Below are 27,238 nucleotides of genomic sequence, written 5' to 3' on the forward strand. Positions count from 1 at the left end.
TCATTATTATGGTGATGAGAGGTAAACACACCTTTCCACGTCAGGAAGGAGGAAGAAGCAGCAGCTACAACAGCAGCTCTGCCTTCATTTGTGTCCGTGTGAAGTGAGTGTGAGCTGCTGTCTGTCTGTCAGTCTTTCTTTCTGTCTGTTCATGACAGCTGAGTAAACCTGCTGTGTCTGAGTATTCTGCTGTTTCACCGGATCTCCAGAGCTGTGGGATGAGTTTCATTACCAACTGGAGACGAAGCGTGAAGAAAAATGACAGTAAAAAGTGAGTAGAGGAGACAAGCTTCGGAAAATCAGTGCAAGTCATGGTCCTGTCGATACATGTCTGTTTTCATGCTGTGAGGATTTAATCGCGCTTTAATGCTATCTTGTCATCACACCGAGATTGTTATGCGTAGATTCAATAGTCAGAAACCCATCAGAGCTCCTCCTCCACACACACACACACTGATAAATCTGACATGTAAAGCTAATTTCTGTGTTTTTGTTCACTGTCCCTCAGACAGAAAAAGTTGTAGCTATTTCACAGGCAAATTTGAATTTTATCTATCCATAGAAAACTTATCACCTCTTTGGTTTAATAGGAAAAATACAGCAGCTGAGGTTTTTGGATTATGTTTCCTGTAATTGTACTCAATAAGTCTGTGAGAGTGTTGTTCCCAGCCTGCAGCCTGTTAGACAACATTACACCCATGATGTGGTAAAGCAGGCTTACAGTGTAACAGAGTGCCAATATGAGCTTAAGAAGAGGAATGTAAACCTAATATTTATATGTTATGTATACGATACAACCTAACCTAATTTAACTTAAAAATGAAATAAACATGTGTTTAAATTGACAGTTTGACAATTTAAGTTCTTTATTGCAGTTTCAGAAGCTGCAATCAACAATCTATCAGAAAGATTTTTTTCTGATAGATTGTCTGTGTATGAAAATGGTCAGTAAATAAAAATACAAACAGCAGCAGGAAGTATCAGGAAGAACAGCCTCAGTCCAAACTTGGCATGAGCCATTGCCATCTTTTATTTGAGCCAATTAAATAGATGGATTCAGTCCTTTCTCTCCGAGGGTTAATGGATCCATTTGCTCCTCTGTTTATGCTGACATTTGCTTTCTTGTTGTTGCCGTCGTTTCAGCTCTCTATTCAGTTTGATGAGTACATTTATAATTTACCTTCTCTTTTTCAACACGTTCAATTCGTAGAATCTGCACAGTCCCCTTCACGTCTTTGGATCAGACTCACAGTATGCCAGCTAATGTCCTCTTCTCACCATCATGAGATCCATTCATATGTTCTCTCCAAGTTGACCTTTGACCTCTTCACAGGGATGCCATGCAGACAGAAGACAGCTCCGACAGCCTGGACTCCCTGAGCCGGTACGTCCACATTTATTCTTACAGTTAGGAACAATCAGCAGTGCAACAAAGAGAACAATAATTCCTGCATGCTCACAGAATACACAGTGTTTATGACACATTTAATAACAACTTAATAATAAATGGGGTTGTTAACACTGTAACTCCTACAATTGACTCACATATCATGTCATTTTTTTCCCCCAGGTTGTCAGTCATAAACAGTCCAGACCTGGATCCCATCATCACACACAAGTAAGTGTCTTCAAGTTGAAAACCACTGAAGGACATGCATTAAACTCAATTATTTCCACAATGAATTCTTCACCTTCTGCCAAAATGAAATCAGATAAAAGCAGGTGATGGGTTGCGATTTTGACTTGAAAAGTTTTGACTCTTTCCGTGAAACTTTGATTTATGTTTTTCAATTTCAACACCAACACCTTTGACTTCAGACTAATTCACAGACATTTTTCTAAAACTGTCAAGTTAATATGTCGACAAATGTCCTCAACAAATCATTAATGAGAAATAAATAGCCTGGGAGGTTCCGCACATATAAGTGTTCGTGTTTCTGTTGCTCTGAAGATCATGTTCCTCAAACAATAGCTGGCCTTTCAGATGGTTTTCATCCCTTGAGATCACCTCCCATTCTCTAAACAGCCTCAATTTTCTTCCTCTGTTTCAGGTTGCAGTTACCAGACAACAAAGATGCACTGAAATCAACTGATCCATCTAATGGGTAAGACTGGACAGTAAACTCTGAATGATATCAAACAAAACTCTGGTTTAGATCACTATAGAAATGCTCTGAAAAACCTGTCAATGCTCCTTTTTTGTGCTGTAAATCAACCTAAAAATGAGGTGAAAACTATAATCAGGAAAAGACTTCTCCTTTCTTTGTAAAAATGTTTTTTGAAAAGTTGCATGGTAACTGTACGCCTGTGAGTTTGCTATGTACAGATTGCAAGTTGCAGCTGACTTGCAGGACTTCTCGACATATTAGTGACATGTTGATGTAAAGGTCATCGGAAGGTCACTGGTATTAACGCAGCCTCTCCCTGCTGTTTGCTGTGTCATTAACTCAGACAGAGAGAATCTGAGAATAATACCATTCCTCTCTGTCAAGGTGTGACTGCATGGGAGTAAATATGAATTACTCGCTTATTTAATATTCTAATATTATTCAATACTCTTATCCACACATTAGCACCTACAGTGCTGTCTGTTAAGGTATGTAAAGGAGCTTTGTAGCAGCCTGAGGAGGAGGATACTTGTGTCTGTTTGGATCTGGATCAGTAAAAGGAATGAAAGAAAAAGAGTGTTTAACATTAATTAACAAAACAAGTCCTTCAATAAGAAGACTTACAGCTTGTATGTGTGTCTGCACAGTTTCACATTATGTGCCAAGAAGTTGCACTTCACTGAAAATCTGCTGATTTTATGGTTAATTTACAGCACAAAGACAAATTGCTTTATGGCGCGATTCCATTTAACTTGCCAATAGTACACCCGTTTATCCCTGCTGTTCTAACTATTCTTACTGTCTACTCAAAAGTTAATGCTGTATTATTAAAAGTTGTGTTAGAAACAATGGCAGTGATCCTTGTGTTTGTGCTGTAAACTGACAGTAAGGGGGGGGAGGGAAGGCTTGAGCTACTCAAATCTGGCATGACCATGAACACAAGCTGCTTCTGCCAAAACAGACCATATCACATGTGCTGTGACCTTATTCCATACTGTGCTAGTTTTGTACAGTATGTACTATATTGTGTACTAATCTTTATAGTATACAGTTTTTGCAGTCTTCATACAAGAAATCAACTTATGTTTTCGTTTTTAGAGAGAAAGTAAAAAGTAATTTTTTTTTTAATTGTTGTCCTTTCTGTAGCTGTCTCACTACCACCCACATTTTTTTAGCTGTGAGTAGCACCACCTTTTAGCATTCAATGGTGGTATAATAGTGTCCAACGGCTGTTAAAATCAATGTAGTTCAGCATGCATGTTGACTTTTTAAAGTGTTCTTAATGTTGTCACTTTTCCACAGTTAAATACGCAAAACCTGGTAGGAATAAGTAGTGTGGAGTTGGGATTACAAATGTTTAGGATGAATCAGTATTGTGTGGTTCATAATAACAATTAAGATTTAAATATTATTAAATTAAAACTAAAAACCTAAATTGCTTGAAACATTCCAGGGGTCATAAATCTTTGTTTTTCGGTTGCCAAATCCAATTCTCCACCATGAGGACAGCAGCATATCAAATCTAATTATCTCCAAAACTCATGACTCTCTGTGCTCCTCACAGCACACACGAGAGATGGAAGCAACAACTAAGCTTTTTCTTTTTTACTACACTCCATAAACTTAGATGGATTTCCCCTCATATTTCTGCACTGTGATCTTCTTTGCTTTCTTGATGTGAGCACTGTTGCTAATGGCATTTGTGAGTGGTTATGTATAATCGAGCCAGGCTGCTGCCAGTTTGACAGAAATAATATTTGTGAGTAAGGTTTTCTAACAATAAGAAATAATGACCTTACACAAATAAGTTTGGACAAAAAGTCCAGGTTTTGCCCCATATCATAAATAATTTGATTAATCAAAAATTTGTTAGAAATCTATACCACTGAAGTACAATATCAGCTATGTTCTATGTCCTTTACCTTATGGTCCTGGATTTGAGGGGGGACCCTGTGTCAAAATCTAGATTTAAAACATTATTTTTTTTTGTTTCTATTGTGCTCATTTTGCCTTGAAAATGACTTTAATGATTAAAGGGGACATATTGTGCACACTAACAGGTCTATATTATTTATCATATCTTTGCTCCTTATTTATCTTATACTGACCCTTTATGCAGCCCCTCAGTTCAGTCTATGTCTGAAACAGGCCGTTTTAGCTCCTGTATCTTTAAGGCCCCCCTCACAATGAGCCCACTCTGTTCTAATTGGTTAGCCAACTTCTGGCAGCTATGTAAACAAAAAGCAGTAGTAGGACTTCACTTCTTTTTCTCATTCTTTACTTTATGTCAATGTCTTCTTCCTCTTCTTCCATGTCAACTTCTCAAATACATCCGTACATGTCTGAGCCCGAATCTGATGCAAAATAGGAGAGTCGATGCAAACAACATGAGGAAAAAATGGACAGACAGCATGTGCTGGGCATGCATGAGCTGATGTCAGCTCGTGGGCAAGGAAGAAAAAAACGTTGCACGCAAAGTATTCAGAGCAAGTTGAAGCCTGGGCTTTTGACTTGTAGGATTTCTGCATACGTTAACCACAGGTTTTGGAACTTTGACCATGTTTAGCATAGACATCCAACATCATAACAGTATATAAATAACAGAAAATCACAAAAACATAATATGTCCCCTTGAATAAATTATCAAAATTGTTGACAATTGATATTCTGTCAGTCGATTAATCACTTAATCATGTAATAAGGTCTAGAGTACTACCATGTATAGTAGGGGTCAATAAGGGCCCGACAACAAACTTTTGCCCGGGGCCCCATAGGAGGTTATTCCAGCTGTACAAGTATGATGTACCAACTTGAATTGACTTTACCAGACGGAAGTGAATAATCTAACATTCAGGAGTCAGATGGGCTGATTGAATGCTAAAATTAGCTTTTTTTTTCTTAGTGTTGACACATGCTTGTTAAAAACATGTTAAAATGAGAGTGTATTTTATCCTGCTTGCCACTTTATGGAAGGATTAATCATTTTAGCACTTCTCTGACATTTCCACAGCAGACATTTTGTCTTGTCATTGTGTAATTAAGCAGACATTTTGCCTTGTCATGGTGTAATTAATAGCGTTAATGATGGCTCTGTTCCATTTAGATATATCAGTAATCCATGTCAGTGAGCCAGCACATGCAGTGGCAGGGCCATGAAATTAGTAAAGCTGAACGAAGTGCGAAATAATGATGTTTAGCTCAATGGCTGTCTTGAGATGTGGGTCAAGTCAGCCCTCTCCAACAAGTACGCCTCTTTCTCACACACACACACACACACACACACACACACACTCCTCAGACACAATCTAATGGCTGTGTGGAGTGCGTGTGGTTTATGATGATCAAACGCCATAACTCCTGGCACTATTTCATTCATGATTTCACATTATGCCTCTCTGGGCTGCTGTGCTGCACTGCATCTATGTCTTCTATTTCTGGTCGCTGCAGTGTTCAGTCTTTGCCACTGCAGCAGACTGGACCAGCTGAGATCCTCACAGCACGCCATTCAGCACTCTCTTCTTCCATCTTTTAAAACCTGCACTTCTCTTGTTTATAACAGTGAAACACCTTCGTAACTTATTTATTATTTAGATCTTTCTCCTGTTCTCTTCTCTGCCCTGATAGTGTGTGTGTTTTATTTATTTATATATATATATTTTTATGGTTTCACATCTTATATAAAAATCTTCAGGCTTTGAATTGTGGACATTTAGCCCGGCCCCTGATATTTTGCATCAACCAATCAGAGCAGAGAATGCAGTGTGTAGCATGAGGATGATAATCGGAAGAGGTGGGACAGACCTTGTGTGTGTGTGTGTGTGTGTGAATGTGTTTTCTCTCCCCATGTGTGTTAGTCATCCCAATCTTATTAAAGATTGCTGTTGCTGCTACGTCCTTCCTCCTCCTCCTCCTCTTTTTCTCTCTCTCTCTCTCCCCCATCCTCCCTCTCCCCTTCATACTTCCCCCTCTCTCTCTCTCTTTCTCTCTCTTTCACCCGCCTGCCCTTCTGCTGCTTCTGCTCTTGTTGCTGCTGCTAGAGAAAGACACAGACCATTACACTGCACTGCTGGAAAGGCCTCCAGGCTCACATTCACTTCTGCAGTTTTTGTTATCTGTCTCTCTCTCTCACACACACACGCATACTTTGCCAGATGAAAATGTCAGGAGAGGAAGAGAGACTGTCAAACGGGTAAGATACTTCACTTCTGCTGCATGTTGGGGATGGCGTGTGTCATTGAGTGTGTCGATATAAGATATCCAGTGTGTGTGTGTGTGTGTGTGTGTGTTTGCTGTTCTCTTCCCTTTATCATGTGAAGGGAACTGCGTATGTGTGTGTGTTCTAGCTATGACACTCAGGCATGTGGACTAACTTGCTTGGTTTATTATAGAACAGCTCTTTTGTGTCACAGCTCAATGCTGCAAGGCCTCCCAACATCTTATATCAGCTGGTGTGAATGTGGGGAAAGCTCTGTGAACCAGGGTTGATAAACTAATGCTTCGTCACTCTTGGAAGGGTGTTCATGCGTAGGTGTGTGTGTATATTTTCATACCGGTGTGTTTGAGTACATGTGTGGTTGTGTGCTTGCTAAGTGGTTTTATCTGCATGTACGTGTGTGTGTGTGTGAGTGATTGTGTGCCTCACTGATAATGATCATCATTGTGCAAGTTGCTCTCTGGAGAAATCAGCCCAGAATTTCAGACTGGCTGACTTGAAATTACATTAAATTATTGGGACAATGCGTGGTATGTAGATCCTGAACCTAACAGACTCTCCTCATTGTGCTGGGCTGTGATGCCTTTTCTTTCTTTCATACAATTGCCAGTTATTCCTTCCATCTAAAAGACAGTGTCATGCACTGTGTGATAATCTTTGCTCACTTTTCCTTTTCACCTTTTTAGTGCCAGCAGGCCTCACATTGTATTTCACGGTGTAGTCCTACCAAAATGATGTTTTCCAGTCAATCAAGACCAATTAAGTTGGTTTCCAGCTATAAGGAAATGATTGCAATTATGTGTCACTCTCACTATTCTTAGTTTATTGGTCTGAATCTAAACAATGTTAACAGCAGGAATTTCTATCAGAGGCACAAACATATTTAGGCAAAGCCATAACATAATATTCACATGTACATGCTTGTTATAAGATGAGTAAACAAGCTCTCTAAACTACCATAGTGCCTTGACAATTACTGATTATTTATTATTTATGAGGTTATTCTTGTACTCTGAATCTAACAGGTGGTCTGACTCCAGCAGGGTTAGAATCTATTTAGCAGGACTAATTAATGCAAAATAAATATGTGTGGCGCTTGATTTGGGGATTTAGATTAAAATTAGGTTTCAGGTTAATTATAGCTTTGATGGGAAAGGTAAGGGTCTAGGGCATTAATATAGTAAATAAAGAGTTAGCACAAGGATAGCAACAATTGCTAAGTTTAGTTTAAGTTTCCCTGTGCCTAAACACATGGCTGCCAAAACCAATGGCATCTCTACAATCTTTCACACCATACGATATTTGTAAGACATTCATCATTCATCTAATTGCTTCTTGTTCTTCTGTAGAGTTTGCTGCTTTAATAAAAAAAAGTGACAGTCACTGCACCTTTTCTCATACAGAGAGAAACAGTTTCGACACAGCAGAGAAAGCTCTGGTCGGATTGGTTGGATTTAGTCAGTGGCCGCTGGGGGAAGACATGTGACTCTACAGCATTATCCTTGAAATCACAGTGACATCAACACACATACTGCACAGGACGTTACCTCGTTTTCTCTTTTGCAGTATTGATGTCTGAATTATTGATCCTTTTATGTCTTGTTTTTTAATTGTTTGTAGGCACTCATTTACAAAATGACTGTAAATTAAATGTGTTGATATTGCTGTAACACAGTGTATTGTCGTAGTATTTAAGTGCTTTTATGAATTTGCCTCGAGACAATAGAGAATATTTAACACCTCATAAACTGTGGATTTACAGCACAACATTGCTTGCCCCTCTTAAACATGGATAATAAAACAAATCCTTATTGTAAAGTTTGTTTGTTTGTCTCATCAGCTTTGTCACCTGAAACTTCAACTCTGGTGCCTAATTAATATGGATTTATTGAGTGTGTGTGCCCACCTAAAAGCACATGTACTAAACATACGTTCGTATGTTGCACTAACAGCAGTCGTGATTGTGAGTCTCTGTGCTGTTATCAGGAAGCACAGCCTGCTGCTGGTCATATGGTGAACACAGCAGTCACCCGCATGTCATTAGCCAGAGCTACACTAGTGTGTGTGCTCCTTTATGGTGCTGTGTGCGTGTCTGTGTGTGTGTGTGTGTGTATGTGTGTGTGTGTGTATGATGAGTTTATAGTTTCTGTGTGTTTCTAATGGGTAGGAATGTAAAATGAATGCTTTTTATTAGTCATCGCTGTCATACAGATTAGTTGTGCAGTTTTCTATTCTTGGTTTTCATTCTTCTAATGTTTGCTGCTGATATCCTCAACTCTGAGGGAAAGGTGATATTTACTGACTGTGTTCCAGCTGTTAAATATAAATGAGGAACTGTTGTCATTGCTCATGTGATCAATACATTGGCCTGGATGTTCAAACTGCATTTAACAAAAATGAAACAAAACAGGAATCAGGTTTACGTTTCACAACATCCAAATCAGATGAACCATTCAGAAAATGTTCTGCTTTTTCAAGCTTCCTTTGATACAAATGAACATAAATGATAAATAACTGAATCCAATGAGAAAGTAGATTTCTACAAAGCAACGAAGATGCAATGAATCAGCTTAATGATGAAGGCTGTCAGTCATTAGTGTTCAGAATTACTAATTCATTTGTTAGGCTTATTATGCCGAATGCTAATGCATTTTTCATGTGCTGTGTGCTCTTCTCACCCCAGTTTAGAAATAAACACAAATTTAAGCAGATGCATTATCAGCACAGTGAGTGAAATCAAAGAGGAGGGAAAGCGTGTCATGAAGGAAGAGAGCCTGATGTTCAGTCATGACTTGTACTCAGTTTGGCCACACTATACTCTTGTCTCGTGAGGGTCATGTGCACCGTGTAATGAACTCAGAAAACACAGCAACATTATCATTAGGAGCATTACTTTGCTTTCACAAAGACAGCTTAAAACAGATTGTTGTATATACAAAAAGGATACAGAAAGTATTTTAGCCAGTATCTTCACCATAATGAATGATCCTGTTCAAAACTGCTCCCTTAGTTCATGCAAGTACTGTAGTTTATGCTGATTCCTTCTGTAATGTGCAATGTAATGAAAACAGCAACAACACTCTTGAGCCTGTTCTGTTGTGAAGTAGCAGAGGAGAACAAAAGGATTTAACAGAAGATGAATACAGAAAGAGGCAATATCAAGATCCCACTTGTTCTGTAGTAGGTCAGTGTTTGGAGAAATATAAAAATGAGAACAGGGTCACTGCAGCAGAGAGAGACAGACAGAGAAAGAGAGACTGGATCCTCAAAAGTGAATCCACAGTTTTACATTAAAAAAAAAAAAACACTTAAGGAAGTTTTAAGTCTGTGAAAGTCAAATTTGACGTGCATGACCAACTTTTTGTCCAGCAGCAAGCAGGTTTAAAAACTATTTGTTTTAATAAGTGATATGTCAGGTGGTATATGTTATATCATTTAAAATTTTAAAGTGTACTACTTAATAAACAAATAACTAACCAAGAATGTACTATGGTCAGCACTTTTCGCCTTCAGCATCCACATCGTGTGTTTGTTTTGGTTCCCCAGGTGCTCGCGGTCTGACCTGTCACTGGCTCTGGAGGACTGCATGGCTGCCCTGGATCTGTTCCTCAGAAATGACTTTGAGGAGGCGCAGGCCCAGCTCAGATCCAGGTAGGAGCACATCCTGCATCACAAGCTAATACAACTGAGTTGTAGCATGGGTCCAACCCATCTGGCTTTGTGCTTTCGTGCAACAAATATAATGAATCAGGGCCAACAGATGGCTTTATGCATGCAAGCAGCTGTATTTTTAGTGTTTTGGGTGTTTTTGCATTCTCAGATGTTAGAAGGTGAATATTTTCAACAGGGAACTGCATGTTCATGCAATATGCCTTTTTCATAGAGGACATTTTGACATTAAGGGGAATAATGGCTGAATTCCATTTAGCTGCTTCAGTTTCAGGGTCCTGGTATTCTTACTGGGACACTTGAATAGTAACGGTGCCATAATTGATCTTATTAGTAAGACCTTTGCTTTTCCTCCTATGATAAAATGTCTGCTGGAAAAAGGGCTTGTAGATGAAGCACTTTTGTTTGGCACAAATTAGCAAATGTTAGCATGCTAAAACACTAAACTAAGGTGGAAGATGATAAGCATTATATCTGCTTAACATCAGCATATTGGCATTTTTATTATCAGCATGCTGATGTGCTGATAATACGCTGCTCCTGACTTTTGTGAGATCGATAACCGCTTTACGTCCTCTATTTACACTTTCTGTCTACACCCTCTGTCTACACTTTGCTAGTTTTCTTTCTTTTCTTTCTTTCTCTGTTGCTGCCCTGTTTACTTAGCTTCAAGCTTGGAATAGCTTAGTAGCTTAGCAGTTAGCCTTCAGCATCCAGTTAATGCAGCCTCCCTATAACGATGGTATGTGCTGTTCCGCCTTTGCTTTTAGAGTGTCTCTGCAAGAGAGACGTGTCCGTGAATTAGAGCAGCCTTTTTCTGTTAACATTACTGTAGACTTGACAGGCACTCCAGATCGCTGTAGCCCCAGGCTTGACAGCAGGCCTGCTAATGGTAGCACTAGCATAGCCTCGTTGGCAGATGGCTTTACTGGTAGGGTCATCTCACTCCAAAGTTGAAAATCTATTCAAATTTGAGGGCAAGGATGTGTATCATAGGGCAAGCTTTAAAGGGTAGGTTCACAATTTTTCAAGTGTGTCTTAAAACAACAGTCAGGTGCCCATATGAACACTGACAGAGGTTTTCCTTGCTGTAATCATTCCTCTTGTTCATACTGGCTATTAAAAGATCTCCTTAAAATATGCTTTAAATGTAAGTGATGGGGGCTGAAATCTAAAGTGTGTCCACACAGTAAAAATGCATTTAAAGTGTAACTGAAGCTTATATGAGACTTAAGCAGTTTGAGTTAGTCATATCAAGTGGATATCTGCCACATTTCCAGTCTTTTTAACATCAGATTCCCTCTTTGTGTTTCCTTGGGCAGTGTTTCCCTCTTGAGCTGCAGTGGAAGTATAGTAACAAAAAGATGGACTATGTGCACAGAAGGAGGACTGTGGATTTTGCTTATCTTTTGATGAATGTGGCAATGTCAAAACTATTTCCCATTAATGAATCATCTTCATTGATTTAACACATTTTGTCAGGCAATATATTAAACTCTTTGCTATTTAACAGTTGAGATTAAAATCTGCCTTCCCAAAATTGTTAGATACATTTATTTTCTCAGTAAAATGTCAAAATATCATGGCTTCTAGTACATATTGGTATCTATTCCAAAATCAATACACCACAAATAATTTTAAAGGGGCACTCCGGGGATTTTACACATCCAGATTAGTTTACTTGTCATGGAAAGTACTATTTACCTTGTGAAAACAATTAATAATTATACTATCTTTTGTAGCTGTGGTTTTTCTAAAGTCTGAAAAAGTAGTCCCTCTTGATGTCATCAGGGATATCACAGCTTGGGCTTGGAGACTACACATTTTTAACAGACAGCCTGTGTGAGAAACTTTAAACATGGAAACATTTACCAGACAGAGAGGTAACAAATTAGTTTACAGTATTATAGTATTAACGGTGTTACAACAATATTAACAAATTGAGTTGCACTATGGTGATTCAGTAGGATCCAGTGTCTTTGATCAGTGACCAGGAACTAAAAGTCAGGATATCTGGGCCCCTGCTGCATCGATTTTGACCATTCTTTTATATGACTCTTGAGCTCCCCGGCTTTATGGAGGTGAAATAATAAATCACTGGAGTACCCTATTAAAGTTTCAAACCCAGCTGCTGGCACAGGAACAGGTCAGAAACAGATATGGTCTACATTAGGGTGGGCTGAAGGAACTTTGTTATTTGCTGCTGATGCTGTTCAGATGATTTTACATGATTGACGTGCTGCTTTGAGTTCCCTTCACAAACACCTGCCTCCAGTTTTGTATTCCAACACTGCGTCATCATGTTACTCCATTGTTCACTGCTCATTCTCTCTATTATCCTTTATCACATCATCGCTATTATCCTCCACCCTCTAGTGTCTCTCTGAGGTTGTGGGCCACTCCTTAGCCCCAATTTCTTCTTTTCAGTGCCAGCTTACACCAAGAACAGCTTCCTGTCACCCTGTACATGCTTTGTGCAATTTTGCACTTTAAGCTAGATCGACAGATAATGTCAGTTTAGTGTGTTTGGTGTTGTTGATAAGAGTTGTTATGGTGAGTTTAGGACCCGAGGAAGGTTCTGAGTAATTTAATTAGTTAGATTTTTGGCTCAGACTCGATTATGCAGAATTTCATTGCAACATTACATGAATACTCTGTTGCCAAGTGACTATCCTGGTGTCATAAACACAATATGCTTTAGTATCTAAAACAGGATTTGTGAAATTTTCCAACCTGGAGGAAAATCTGTCTAAAGCCACCCTGGCAACACCTCTAGCTGCTGCCATCTAAGGCTTGGCAGGCTGTTGGCTTAGCAGGTGTCATCATTTTTATCTCAGTGTTCTTCCCACAGCTCCGTGTGTGCTATCTCTGCCTCTTCCAGTCGCTGAAGTGCACCTGAACACATAGAAGTTGCAAATATGTATGTTTTTAACTGTTGTGATCCCAGATGGTCAGCTTTGCACATGCAGTGGAGCAGAACGAGTCATAAATCAGTGCAGTTTAAAACTAGAACTAGAGAAGAGAGAAGAAGGCCTGTTTGATGATAATGAGGGACTCCATGGTGATCTGGCCAGACGTTATTATGGTCTTTTTTATTGAGAGCTAGATTAATTACACACAAGTTGCTGAAAAACTGTTGTTTGCTTCCATCTAGCATCTCTGCAATTCTAACAAAAGACTTCAGTAGACAGTAAGGATGCACTGAAATTGCATCTTTACATTTGAATGCGACACTCTAATCAAATTCAGACAGTGCTTTATTTGTTTGCTTTGTACAAAACCCAATAACACCCACAACCCCCGAATTCTCCTGTTTGCTGCTCAGAAAAGGGTTTTGTTGGAAAACTGATGGCTTGGGGCCTCCGGCCTCTAATATGTAACATTATGTAAGGTGGTGTGATGACATCTGCAGCACTGTGTGAGAAAGAGAAACACTGAAGGACTCTGTAGGGAAGAAGGAGCCCTACGGATGTGAAACACGAGCAGAAGCTTTCCTCGTTCTCAGAAGTGTTCGTCTTTTCTTATTTAGTCCACCTCTGCCTTCCAGTTCTCTCCTCCCTCAATCTGTGTCTCCTCTCGCCTTTCTCCAGCTGTGTTCTGATGCAGTCAGGAGGGACTAGGGTATACTAGAGCTCTGCAGCACACAGCAAACAACACACAGACACACACAGACACACACACACACACACTATTCATATTTCTCGTGGGGATGTGTGGGACCAGGAATCGAATATTAATTCATTTTCTGTGAGGTGACAGAGTTCATGAGCCTCTGATTATTATTATGGGAACGAAGGCTGCGGCAATCTTTTTTCATAATTGATTTATTATTTAATTCATTTAGGATTTATTGAATTATGTTTTTTAATACTTTTAATTTAAAAAACTGTCCGAAAATGCTCATCCAAATTTCACAGAAACAAACATAACATTGTAAAATTGCTTGTTTTGTCTGACCAACAGGCTAAAACCCAAAGATATTCCATTTACAATGATATAAAATGGTGAAAAGCAGCAAATCCTTGTATTGGAGAGACTGGAAACAGAGGATGAATACATTCAGAATACATGCCGAGGGATGTTGAAACGTTAAGATCACCCTGGTCTGAAAGAGATATTTAACTTTTCTGACACAAGGAGGTTTAAATTTATGTATTGTGATGTACGAGCATACCGTACGTTCAGGTCCTCTGAACAGAGACACACATATCATTTACCAAACAGAATAGTTGTTAATACTTTGAGAGGTTGAGAGGAGAATGAAGCTTCTGAAATTTATTGCAGATGTTCTGTCTAATAATCTTTTGGGATAATTAAAAGTGTTTTTTTGTTTTGCGTTGTGGTTTGAAATGTGTCTTTCTTCATTTCTGTTAAGTCTGCTGGCTTGCTTTGATATCCCCAACCAGAGGTTGTTAAGATTGAGCTAATGTCCTTTCATCAATACCACTATCCCTGAGCAACTCATATCACTGTATTTACATTATTTAGCTTTCTCTCATTATACATGTCCAGATAATTTAGGCTCTGCTGTGCCCAGGCTGCAAGTTTCTCCTCTTATGACGCATATACTCAGAGCTACTGCAGACTCCTGTACTTCTCCTTTTTTTTCAGCAGGCTTAGTTTTATTTGCCAGCTCTCTGTTCAAACATGCCACCAGACCAAGTACAGCCACAACAGTGCAATCTTATTCTCCCGCTCTGTTGCTCTTCCCCATTCCTCAAAGCTGTAGCAATGAGTGGGTGCAGACAGTTTGCTGTACATCCATGACATACAATACAGCAATTGATGGAGCTTCTTCTTGATGAGACTTTGTGATATTGTTCCTTTCTAGGCTGTGCTCACTTTTTCAGAAAATGTGTCACTATTTTTCAGATTGTTCATATCTAATTTCAGAACAAATCAGTTAATCAACACAACTTCCACATTGTGTCATGACATATTACAAAGAAAATCAATGAACACAATGATGAATGTGGACAGAAATAAACTACTTTGCATGTTGTGATGCTCCTCCTACTGCTGCACTTCCTGATTGTTTGTGACACGTGCAGAACTGAAGACAAGGTGTGAGTGAACTCATGCATCCAAAACAATTATGGAACATTTTGCGGAAAATATGTGGGAGAGCCGGCTTCAGTGCCACCAGAAGGACGAAGGCCATTGTATCCCTCCGCCGTCAGATGATGTTGCCTAAATATAGTGCTGCTGTGAAATATTTGGAATTCTCAGCCGCTTTCAGGACAACTACAAGCAATTCAATTTACCTCACAGCTCCCTCTTAAAAAGTTTGGCCAGTCTTACATAAGCCTGACGCAATGGAAATGTAAGACAGGCAAATCTCCCTGCTTCAAAGTCAATAGCTCCGCCTTCTCTGACTGTCTGCTTTCGCTTGAGTTGGCTCTTGTTTCCCGATTGGTCGCTGCATTAGAATGAATAATTTGTATTCTTTTAAGTGGAGAGTTGAATCTCAGCAAACTCATCTTTATTTCCCAGATGGGCTAAAAGTCACATTGATGATACAACCCTAATCTGCCTCCCTCGTTTTATCTAGTCGGGTCTTTTCTTTTTCAAAATTACCAAAAAAAAAAAAAAAAAAAAGTAAAATTAAGCAGGATTAACATTTGGTGGCATGCCCTTGTACTCTGTTTTCATGGGCCGTTTATGTAAATGTAGTTTATGTAGCTGTGAAAGACAAGTGGTTTGAGCACAGAGTAACATCACAGAGGCTTGTCACATGAGTCCATCTGCGGTGAACAGCAGTGAAATGTTAGTTATGCAGACTGACAGCATTCCTAACACAGCTCAGCCTTTATGTTTTACCAGAATTATACTGCCATGTCTTTGTGCGTATGTTTGTGTGTGCTGCAAGAAATCTGTGTGGGTGGTCTGTAGTCATTTTGTATCTAGACAAAGTGAGATAGATAGAGTTTATATAAAGTTGTTTGTATCACCACTTGTGGCTGCTGTAGGCTGGCATATTAACAACAACACCATGTGTTTTTGTTGTTTTTGGATTTTTTTTTAACAATTATGTTTAATAATGGTTTATAACAGGAATAACAAGCTTCTTTAACTGGAACAACGAGTATGTTTACAGGAAATATGTCTGTGACATCAAACACTTGAACTCCTCATTCATCACTTTAGAACCTGAAAGAGCAACTTTGTCGTGACACACCAACAACCGCAAGTATAAATAGACGCTAACTTTTTTTTGTGTAGAGGTGTGGTTTTCGTCTTCCAAGTATACAGTTACATCCGTCGTCAGCAGGAATTAAGTATCAGACTGTCAGACAGTCTGCACCCACATTGTTCCTGTCATTTGCACTACATGATTAAGTGACTGCTGTATGAATCTTCAACGTTTCTCTCTACTCTTTCTGTCATTTCTGTTATCTTACCAGAAACAGTTTTGTTAAACATGTCACACTTCCTCTTTCTTTTTTTTTAAGAGAGTACAATATAACTAAAACAAATATTGCACGTTGTCTTATTTTTTATTTTATTTTTTTACAGAACCAAAGACAGCATGTACCATGCCCTGACCTACGCCACCATCCTAGAGATGCAGGCCATGATGACCTTTGACCCCCAGCATATCCTAGCTGCAGGAAACACCATGAAGGAGGCGCAGGCTATCTGTCAGCGGTGAGACTTTCCCACAACACCAGAGTGAGATAATGCCCTGATGACAGGCTGTGATAGCACTTTTTCTAGTTCCTCTCAAATAGAAAAAAATCTAGTAAGCTGCAGAAAAGCGAATTTTGTCTCTGAAAAGCCAGTCAGTCTAGAGACAAGCCAAAAAAGTTTCTTTAAAGTTATAAAAGGGGATATTTTACTGCTTCTTACGGCATTTCTCTAATCTAATATCTTCCAGCAAGAGAAATCCTAAAGTCCTGTTCTCTCTGGGCACTCTAATTTTGCCAATTTTCTCTAACAGTGACTGCAATAACTTTCTTAAATATTTTATAGATAAGGTTGTAAATGTTAGGGCAAACATCCCACCCTTGTCCAGTCCACTCACTAATGGTTCCTCTAACCCATGCATCTTGGATTCCTTTTCTCATGTCTCTATTACAGCCTTTTTAGGAAAAATGAAACTTCCTCAAGCCTACTAGATGTCCTACCAACTTCTCTGCTCTTAAAGGTTTTTAAATTCATCTGTCCCTGCCCAGTTAATATTATAAACTGCTCTCTTTTATCAAGGTGTATCCCCTGCTATTTTAAGCAGGCTATTGTCCTTTGTTGAAGAATCCAAACCTGGACCCCTCCCTGCCAGAGAACTACAGGCCTATTTCTAAACTCCCTGTCTTCTCCAAAATTTTAGAAAAGGTTGTTGAAAAGCAACTCGTTAAAAACGGCTCTCCTTAAGGTTTCAAGTGATAATCTTATGGCTGCTGATGCTGGAGAGTGCTTGATTGTGGTTTTATTGGACCTTAGTGCATCATTTGATACTGTTGACCACCACATATTAATCCACAGGCTAAAACACCTGCTGGGAATTTCTGGGACTGCATTGGTTCTCCTCCTATCTCACTTATAGGACTTTCTCAGTCCTTGCAGGAGAACTTGTGTCAGACACTGCTGCTTTGTCATGTGGCGTCCCCTGGGGATAAGTCCTGGGGCCTATTTTATTCTCCATATACATGCTTCCACTAGGACAGATTATCTGTAGTTTCAGCAACATCTCCTATTATTTGTACGCTGATGACATCCAGTTATACTTTTCCTTCAGAACTGATAAGCTTGATAGACTGTCTGTATTGAACAACTGTTTAAATGCAATTAGGAACTGGATGGCAAATAATTTCCTGCAGTTAAGTGCAGATAAAACTGAAATCTTGATTATTGCTCCTGATAACCTTCACACAAGCAGAACTTTGGTGCCTGATCTTCATCTTCTCAGTCTAGTCTGTGTAATCTTGGTGTGATTTTTGACTAATCCATGAGTTTTGATGCTTATATTAGGACGCTGACTCGATCATTTTTCTTTCACTTAAGAAACATAGCCAAACTCAGGTTTGTTGTGTCAAGAGCTGAACTGGAGATGCTAATACATGCTTGTATCTCTTCACATCTAGACTACTGTATTTCTTTTTACCTGCCTTAATAAGTCTTCCTTGGACCATTTACAAACAGTCCATAATGCTGCTGCTAGGCTTTTAACATGATCCAACAGATGGTCAAACATTACACCTATTTTAACCTCTCTACATTGGCTTTCTGTTAATATTAGAATTCATTTTAAAATCTTTGTGCCCTACATGGCCAGGCTCCACATTAGGCTCCACATTATATCGTGGACCTTCTGCACCCCCACACCACAAGCCGAGCTCTTAGGTCTTCTAATCAGGGTCTTTTAAGTGTCCCTCAGACACGTTTTAAGACTCGGGGAGATTGTGCATTCCAGTCGGCAGCATCTCAGCTTTGGAATAGTCTAAAAGTCTGAGGTCTCAGTTAAAACAGTTAAAAAATCATCTGTTCAGACAGACATTTAGGTAGCATGTGGTAGCATTAGGTAGCGTTTTATGTTTTAACTTGTGTTTTATGCCTGTTTTTTCTCCTGTGTGTTTTATTGTTTATCTTTGACTTATTTATTTATTTAATGTTTTTTGACTGGTGTCTGTGAAAAGTGCTATATAAATAAACTTTACTTACTTACTTATATTCACTATACACACAAAGCAAATGATACTGTATCTTTTGGTCTCTGGTTCCCATTAGTAACATGACATTAAAACCAGAGAACATGCTGAGATCATCGAGGCCCCTTCGCCCCAAAGAATGTCACAACTGCCTGTCACAGTTTGTCCTGGAGCGACTGTGAGAATCTGTCATGAATACCACTCAGACTCAGAGCTGGACTCATCACGCCACCCCTGATAAACACACACTCTTCTGGGTATTTGCGGCACTGTCACCACAGCAAACTGATCTGAGGTCAGAGCTGCAGTTCTCCTTTTCAAGGTTCTGATTATTGATGGGGACCTAAATGCTCGGTCAGCACCTTGTGGTAACTTCACCCTGCAGCAGCTCAGCATCCTGTCTTTCCTGGAATGAGGCTGAGTCACTGATTTGCATTGAAACAAGATAAGCGAGCAAACCTAGGGCAGTGCAATGCAATAACTAATGTGTAACTTGTGTGATTTCTTCATCAGGCACCGCAAGAAGTCAAGCTTCTCCAAAAACTTCTCAGAAGGTCAGTATAGTCCTGTATTGACAGAAAGAGTAAAACCTGTCACCATAATTCATAATAAAAATATTTAGGAAGCGGTTTCAGTGCGACCACTTGAGTGTTTGTGCATGTTAAAAGTAGTGACCACTAGTTTGAACTTTTTCTCTTGGTGTTTATGTGCCTTCATGCTAAAGTACTATATGTGCATGTGTATGTATGTATGCCTGTGCGTGTTCTGGTCATCACGGTGCAGCCCCTAGACTCTGCTGAGCTTTCAGGCTGCATTACTAAAAATAACTGTGACATAATCATTTTCACCTTAGAGGAACTCCATGCTGAAGTTTGCTATGCTGAGTGTCTCCTGCAGAGGGCAGCGCTCACCTTCCTTCAGGTCAGGAACAAGGCTTTCCCATACAGCCAGCTATCTGGCTATCTGCCATCATTGATGATTAAAGTTTTGTTTCAAGTCATTCTCTTTTCCTTCTTTTGTCTCTTGCCCCTTTTCTGCTCAGGATGAAAATATGATCAGTTTCATTAAAGGGGGAATCAAAGTGAGGAACAGCTACCAGACATACAAGTGAGAATCTGAACTCTTGACTTTTTCTATCTTCTTTATTACCTTGTAATATATTGAATTTCCCCCTCTAATGTGCTCCCTCTATCCTAACCTCAGAGAGCTTCACACAGTCCTCCAGTCCACTGGATACACTCACGGTGACAACCATGGCCATTTTGAGGGTGGTGTCAAATTGGGAGTAGGAGCCTTTAATCTAGTAAGTAAATAAGTAATTAAGTAATTAAAGACGAATCAAAGAATAGTTATTCACATCAAAACTGTGGGAAAATGGACTTCCAGAATGTCTCAAGCTTAATCCTAAAAAAAGATTGAAAGCCACTTGTTTATTGATACTTCAAAATTGACAGAAGCACATAAAGAACAGTAGATGAACAGAAGATGTTCACGGCTCACCTGCTCTTTTGTGTTCATGTTTATTTATGAGTATCTGCAGCATCAAAAAATGCACTCTTTGTGCAAAGAGTTCCTAGTCTTTTTCATTCTGGGTTTGACAAAATAATAGTTTCAAATAATTAATAGTGCTGTTAACAGGGTAATTCAGAAGTACTGTGAAATACGTTGTCAGTAAGAGAATTGTATGTAAGAGAAATGTTCCTTTGATGTGTCACTAATCTGCAGTGGAAACTTTGTAGGTTGGAAAAAAAATATAATTGCCGGCTCTTGTACGTGCGTATGTTTGTTGTATTTCCTTGCAAACCACTGGTGTCATAGTAACAAAGAAAGGACCCTGTAATCCTGCTACTAGCCTTTCCATTCCACTGCTTCTCTGCTTCCTGCAGATGATCTCCATGTTGCCCACGCGGACACTCAAGCTGCTGGAGTTTGTCGGTTTCTCGGGTAATAAGGTGAGTTTTCCTGACAAGTGACAGCCAGTTATGGCTGACAGAAGGACAGTAAAGGGTGTAATGGCTCCGGTTAGAGATGCTCAACATGGGAACATGGATCATTTTGTGCTTTGTGAATAATACTGGAAACTATGTGGAGAACTTATGAATTGTTTATATCATTGCAGTTCCACTAGTTCAGTAATTTACAGGGAATCTTGCCCGTGATTTGTGGAAAATCTTATCTAGCTACTGCTGAGCTAACAATGCTGAACATGATGCATTTAGTAACAATTGTTTTGATTATGTACCACTTCTCTGGATCATGATTTCTGAATATTTGTGATTCTAAATGAAGGATTTAAGTTCATGTCACTACTGATTCAGTTTATGTAACCACTTTGAAAATTATCCAAATTGAATCTTCTGGTTGCAAAAAATACATCTTATACAGATATCAGGAGTCTCAAGAGTTATGCCGACATAACCTTGACTCAGTAAACTTGCATATTCAGTACATATTGCATTATGTACTTGCATATTTTGCACACAGACCTATCTGTGCCCTATCTCTGGTCAGATTGCATGCCTGAAAGTACACTGTAGACAAACAGGCGCTGCTCATCCTCCCACACATACTGAATAAACTAACTATAATGAAGTTTTTGTAATTTTCCTGCACAGAATGCATTAGTGTGTTCTCTGCATGCTGCTTCTACTTGCTAATTGACCAACAGATCTGCCCTGAAAGGAGACTCAATTCAATCTTATGTGTGCACTTGCATGTGTGTGATTGTGTGTGTGTCTGTATTTGTGCGTGTTCCTGCAGGAGTTTGGTCTCCAGCAGCTTCAGGAGGGCTCTGCAGAAAGTACATTCAGGTCCTTCTTATGTAACATGCTGCTGCTCTGTTATCACACGTTCATGAGCTTCATACTAGGTGAGCAAGAACACAAACACACACACACGCACACATAGCTGCAGCAGACCACAAATACAGACAAGAATCTCAGTTGGGTTTGCTCTGTTTGTGTCTTGCAGGCACCGGAGAAGGAGACGTTGAAGATGCAGAGAAACTGCTGCAGCCATATCTCAAAAAATATCCTAAGGTTTGACAGCACTTAACACTGTTTTTTTTCAAAATTTCCGACATGATTTGCTGTGTCATGTTCCTAAACATGCTGTGGGATATTTCTCTCCCAGGGATCCATCTTCTTGTTTTTCGCTGGTCGAATAGAAGAGATCAAAGGCAACCTGGATGCTGTAAGTGAGAGTCATTTCTTCACAACTGGACAAACACAGATTGCGATGGATGTGAAAATACATTAGTATCAAATAGAGATTACTGTATGCTTCCTAGTAAATTCTGCAAATGGTCATAAACCTTTTTTAGATGGGTATAATGTAATTACCTGTTATTACCAAACTGAAATAAAACAGAAATAGAACAGAGTACAATAGATATTTCCTCAATTATTTCTAAAGCTGGATCAACAGCAGCAGTAGCGTGCCTATTTCTAAAAAGGCATCCCAACATGTAAACTCTGCATTTGAAGACAATGAATTTGGTTGCATCATTGACTCATTCAACATTCAAACTGAGTATGTGTAAGAAAATGAATGAATTAATGTTTGTGTATGTTTTGGCCAGGCTATCAAGCGTTTTGAGGAGTGCTGTGAGGCTCAGCAGCAGTGGAAGCAGTTCCACCATATGTGCTACTGGGAGCTGATGTGGTGCTTTACGTACAAGAGACACTGGAAGATGGCCTACTTCTATGCCGACCTGCTCAGCAAGGAGAACTCCTGGTCCAAGGTGACTATCATAGTATGGGATACGAATATGTCCTGGCTTATTAATAAAGAAAGTGCAGATATTAAATGACCACAGCACACTTCAGTCACCTTTTCATGAATTAACATTAAACTTGTTTTCAACATTTTCGATTGCTCAAACTCATAAAAATTTTTTTTTTTAAATAGAAATATTATAAACATTTCTCAGCTCATAGAAACATGTAATCCTTGCCATTAAATTGAAAACAACATTCACCAAAACTGTTGCAGGGTTTTCATCTGGCAGCAACAACACACAAGACTAAATCTATGTTTTTTTGATAGACAAAAAAGGCAAAACAGCAGCTTGTATTGGTTTAAAATAAAATGAACAAACACATCTTGAAACCAGACTCAAAGGCAAGAATGGACCTAAACTCTGGAGCACTGGTCTGACTCTCTAAATTCCTCATACTTGTTTTTTTTTTAATCTCCTCGCCTCATTTGAAAAAGAAAGATGGGATTGCAGTAGTAACCACTTTTTTCACTCCCTCAGGCTACCTATGCGTATATGAAAGCAGCCTACCTCAGCATGCTGACTAAGGATGACTGCCTAACCTTCGGAGAGACTGAGCTCACTCTGTTCAGGTATGATCTAAGAGCAAAGAGACAGTACTGACGCTACTGACAGCAATCACAGTGAAACAGAGATGATTCACTGTGACAGTTATAAATCTGTGATATCATAATCTCTTGTTTCAGGAGATGACTGTCTTTTGTGGGGAACATGAACTAATATGAGAAATATAATATCCATCAAAATGGAAAACTTTTAGTGGCACAAAACTATGCAAGTGTATTTATTGATGATAAATAGCTGAATAAATGCTCCAGTAATTCAAAATTTAATTGGACATTTGATATTTTTAAACAGTCTGTGACATACAGTGTGTAATTAGTAAAAACTGTGTTAGTCACACATTTTTACCACATTATTGACATGTGTTGCTGACATGAATTTCGTCATATTGCATATTTCAGGCAGGTTCCAGGGCTGAAGCAGAAAATAGCAGGCAAATCTTTACCAACAGAGAAGTTTGCCATCAGGAAAGCCCGTCGCTACCTAGCGGAAAACCCCATTTCTCTTCCTGCTCCTCCGCTGGTCAGTACTGGACGAGGCCATCTGCTTTGTCACACTGCATTTGCAGCATGACTGGATTTTTCCTCTGTTAGCACAGTGTGTTGTTGCATCATTTATTTGAAGTAGCTGAATCAGAAACGTCAGGGAAATGATGCAATGCTACAATGTGTATATAACCTTCGGTTATAAAGTTCGGTTGTATCAATCAAAGTTCAATGATTGTTGATTGATTTGCATGATTTGTGTGTGTGTCTGTGCCTTGTCCAGGAGATGATGTACATCTGGAACGGCTATACAGTTATCGGCAAACACAAAGATCTGACTGAAGGCATGCTGAAAACACTGGATGAGGCACAGGCTAAACTTGAGAGCAGCCCAAGTATGCAAAATCATCAACTAGATTCAAGATTCTCATTGAATAAAATTATTGTTTTATTTTCTTTTGATATTAATGCGATAAAGTTGATGCCAAGTTGATATACTGATTCTTAATTAAATCCGAGCATCTCAGAGAAGGATGTTTTCTGTGGATATAATTATTGAGAATGATCGTTCAGGATTGTGATTTTGTACTGTGTTTGTCAGGGACTGAGTTCTCCATAGACGATCAGTGTCTGCTGAGCCTCCTGAAGGGACTGTGTCTCAAACACCTGGGGCACCAGGAGGAGGCCGAACACTACTTCACCCTTGTCCTCTGCAAGTAAGCCTCTTTTAGTCATGCAACACAGACATATGCAGTATATGCATAGTTAAACAAAACAGCAAAAACAGATATGCTCTAGTTTCTTGCTTTGTGTTATCACCAATTAGGCTGATCAAATTCTTTGTGCATCCTCTAGTGAATAAAGGTTTTTCTGTTTCAAAAAACACTCTGCATAACTGTTGAAGGGAGTCCTTGTTCATGACCTCACTTCCACTCTTGTTTGGCATTTATCTGCAGTGAGACCCAGATCAAGTATGACCACTACCTGGTTCCTAATGCCCTGCTGGAGCATGGTCTGTTGTGTCTGGAACAAGGCAGAATTAATGAAGCTATCAAACTCCTAGAAACAGCAAAGTAAGTCTGTCAAACAGCAAAATATATTCAAGTTATAGCTACTGGTGGAGAATTGTGTTAAATCAATGATTGCCTATTGAAAGAAATGTTTACTATGTCTTATAATTATGGTCAGTGCTAAACTGAAAGACGACGTTTACTTCGGTTTGTTTGTAAACCATCTGGCAGTATAATTATGGAATAATAATGGAATTATTCATTACTGGTGTGATTGTTAATTAATTCTCTTGCTCTGTTTCAGGCAAAATTACAAAAACTACTCAATGGAATCACGGACACACTTCCGTATCCAGGCTGCTCTGCACAAAGCCAAGGCCATCGGAGAGAATGGGATCCACGTGCCCTCCAGCCCATAACAGACAGAGGAGGGCACACTAGAGCTGAGACAGCCTCCTGTCTCCACAGCCCCACAATGCACCACTCAGCTTAGCCCAGCCCCGCCTATTTGGACGTGTGATTTGTTTTTTCATCTGGAGGGTAGGGGGAAGAGAGATGCTCAATTTTGTTGTGTGTGCCGCACTTACAGGCGACTGCCGCTCTATATGGTCCTGATGGGGTTAGACAGGTTTGCCACGTCCTTGTCCAGAGATATATTGGATGAACTGCACTTCCTTGTGTTATTTGAAATAGAGACAAGTTGAGAAATGTGCCTATATTTATGAAACATTGCTTCTAGCAGGCTTGTTTATCTAGCTGTGGCCACCCATAAGGGGCGCACTTGGGTAGGAAACAAGGTTGCATTTATGTAGTTATATAGATGGCCTCGACTAGTAAAAATGTGCCCAGTGCAGGGTAGTACAGTTGGACTTGATGAAGCTAAAGTACCAAACAGCTCCCTATAAATTACTGACACTGACTCCACCTGGCCAGCAGCATCACATGACCTGGTTGCTACAAAGCTTTCCCCCTTCTTCAATTTAACATAAACTAGAGATTATTAATAAAATTCCTTTAGTGGATGGAGGGTGACACATAATTATGTGTTGACATAGTGTGACACCAGGTATTTATCATATAATGCAACTCACTACATTGTCCATGAGATGACTGCTTTGTACTGTCATTTGACAAATTTTGGTTGACAGGTTCTCCGGCTTTCATCTATGATTGGAGTTTTTGATCAAAACCAATATGACCAAGTTAGACATAAATTCTGTATATGTTGGTTTCACTTTTTTCTCTTACACTAAGAAATCCTTGGTTTATTTTGTTTCTCTGAGAATTTACTATTTAATTGTTTATTTAAAAATTTCTCCCTTTTCTCTGAGCATATTGGAAACACTGGAAGACAAATTTAATAATGTGGAATACTTTCTTTCAGAAATGATCAAACCTATAATCATGTTGTATTTACAATCACATTGGCTTTTGCACAGGGCTTTGTAAATCAGCCAGCACATGCAAACTCTCCAGAGTCAAGAAAAAAAAGCCTATCAGACTTAGAGTGAGAGTTGTTCTTTACATTTATATACTGTAAATGGCACCTTTTACACAAATTGTCCCGTTTTAAGAGGACAGATGAATGTGTCTTTTAGAAAGGCAGACTCCCTCCTTTTCTCCTCCTGGTGTGTGGGACAGGCTCCAACAGTACTTGAGCTTGAACAAACAGGCCATTCACACCGAGCAGCGAAGGACTGCGTGCTTGTTGCATCTTTCGATGAAGCTCTGAACGACAACCACGACAGACTTCCTGCTTTGTGAACATCCTCTGCTGCTCCTGTATCAGCCATGCTTGACTGCAACCACCTATAAAAGGACTTGAACAACATAATTACAGCACGGTCATGTGTGTCAAATAATAATCTGTATATCAACAAATATTTGTCATGATTGAAATTAGACAGAGGGGTCGCCTCGAACTGTATTGGTGGTTAGGTTATTTGAAGAGCTGTGTCCCAGCAACAGACTGTCCAAAACCCAGAAACTCATATGGTGTCTCAAGTGTTGGAATTGGAGCACTGCTGATTTATTCATGATTAGAGTAAGGTTTGGGATTCAAGATGATGACTTTAGGAGTCAGTTTAAATGTTTTTAATGGTGGAGGAAATGTTTTGTTATTATTTTAACAGCAGTAATACAGCAGGAATATTCCAATAACAGTTCATATTTTATTTTATAATAATTAATCAATTAATCTTATTTTTCTTGTTCCCTTTACTGATATAGCTGAAAAAATTGTAACCAAATTTAGTGGCATTGTGATGTTTACAATTATATTTTACTGGGCACGGCTACCACTGAGCAGAATGACATTCCTGTACATAATGAATGTTTCTATTGTAATTTAAGATGAAATGATGAGAAGCAACTAAAGAAAAACATCCCATATTGTTGTGTCTTTTTTTAAAATGTCATTTGCACCAGAAACACACAATGTGTACAGTACAGTACAAAGTTGTATTATTTACAGAACAACGAGGCTTACTGCAAATCTTTGCACTCCTTGTTCTCATACCTGTGATCTAATCCGCTAGATACGGTAAAGTCATCTCATCTTGTTGATAATGCAAAGCAATGGCAGCCGGGCATAAAACGAGGGGTACTAGAACAGTACAAACGTTGTATTTAATTGAAAACACACAAAGAACTTAAATTGACAAACAAGAGCTCCGTAAAATTGTACGTAACCATATGATATTTTCGGTACTGGTAATAGCAAAACTGCCTTGAAATCGCAACCGCAAAGAGTCATTTATCGATTTT

The 27,238-nt window shown here is 39.2% G+C and overlaps 1 protein-coding gene and 1 long non-coding RNA gene across 3 annotated transcripts; one reads left to right on the forward strand and one right to left on the reverse strand.

Moving 5' to 3' along the window:
- ttc39a (tetratricopeptide repeat domain 39A) lies at window positions 1-26,863 on the forward strand. 2 transcript variants are annotated; one of them, XM_044360850.1, is made up of 22 exons: window positions 1-103; window positions 210-271; window positions 1,334-1,384; window positions 1,571-1,618; window positions 2,052-2,105; window positions 9,868-9,972; window positions 16,507-16,638; window positions 19,149-19,189; window positions 19,489-19,556; window positions 19,678-19,742; window positions 19,839-19,938; window positions 20,522-20,587; window positions 21,396-21,504; window positions 21,606-21,673; window positions 21,768-21,827; window positions 22,216-22,377; window positions 22,894-22,985; window positions 23,379-23,499; window positions 23,746-23,857; window positions 24,064-24,178; window positions 24,419-24,535; window positions 24,777-26,863. In XM_044360850.1, the coding sequence occupies exons 2-22, from the start codon at window positions 219-221 to the stop codon at window positions 24,889-24,891; spliced, it is 1,854 nt and encodes a 617-aa protein (XP_044216785.1). In that variant the 5' UTR covers window positions 1-103; window positions 210-218; the 3' UTR covers window positions 24,892-26,863. The 2 variants fall into 2 exon arrangements, with proteins under 2 accessions (XP_044216785.1, XP_044216786.1); XM_044360851.1 differs by lacking the exons at window positions 1-103; window positions 210-271; window positions 1,334-1,384; window positions 1,571-1,618; window positions 2,052-2,105 and adding an exon at window positions 6,095-6,297.
- Window positions 25,999-27,238, reverse strand: LOC122988510. The gene is made up of 2 exons (XR_006404818.1): window positions 26,991-27,238; window positions 25,999-26,292 (listed from the first exon to the last, which is right to left on the reverse strand). It is a non-coding gene; the product is annotated as an uncharacterized LOC122988510 (long non-coding RNA).

Source organism: Thunnus albacares, chromosome 9 (genome assembly GCF_914725855.1).
Source record: "Thunnus albacares chromosome 9, fThuAlb1.1, whole genome shotgun sequence".
Lineage (NCBI taxonomy): Eukaryota > Metazoa > Chordata > Actinopteri > Scombriformes > Scombridae > Thunnus > Thunnus albacares.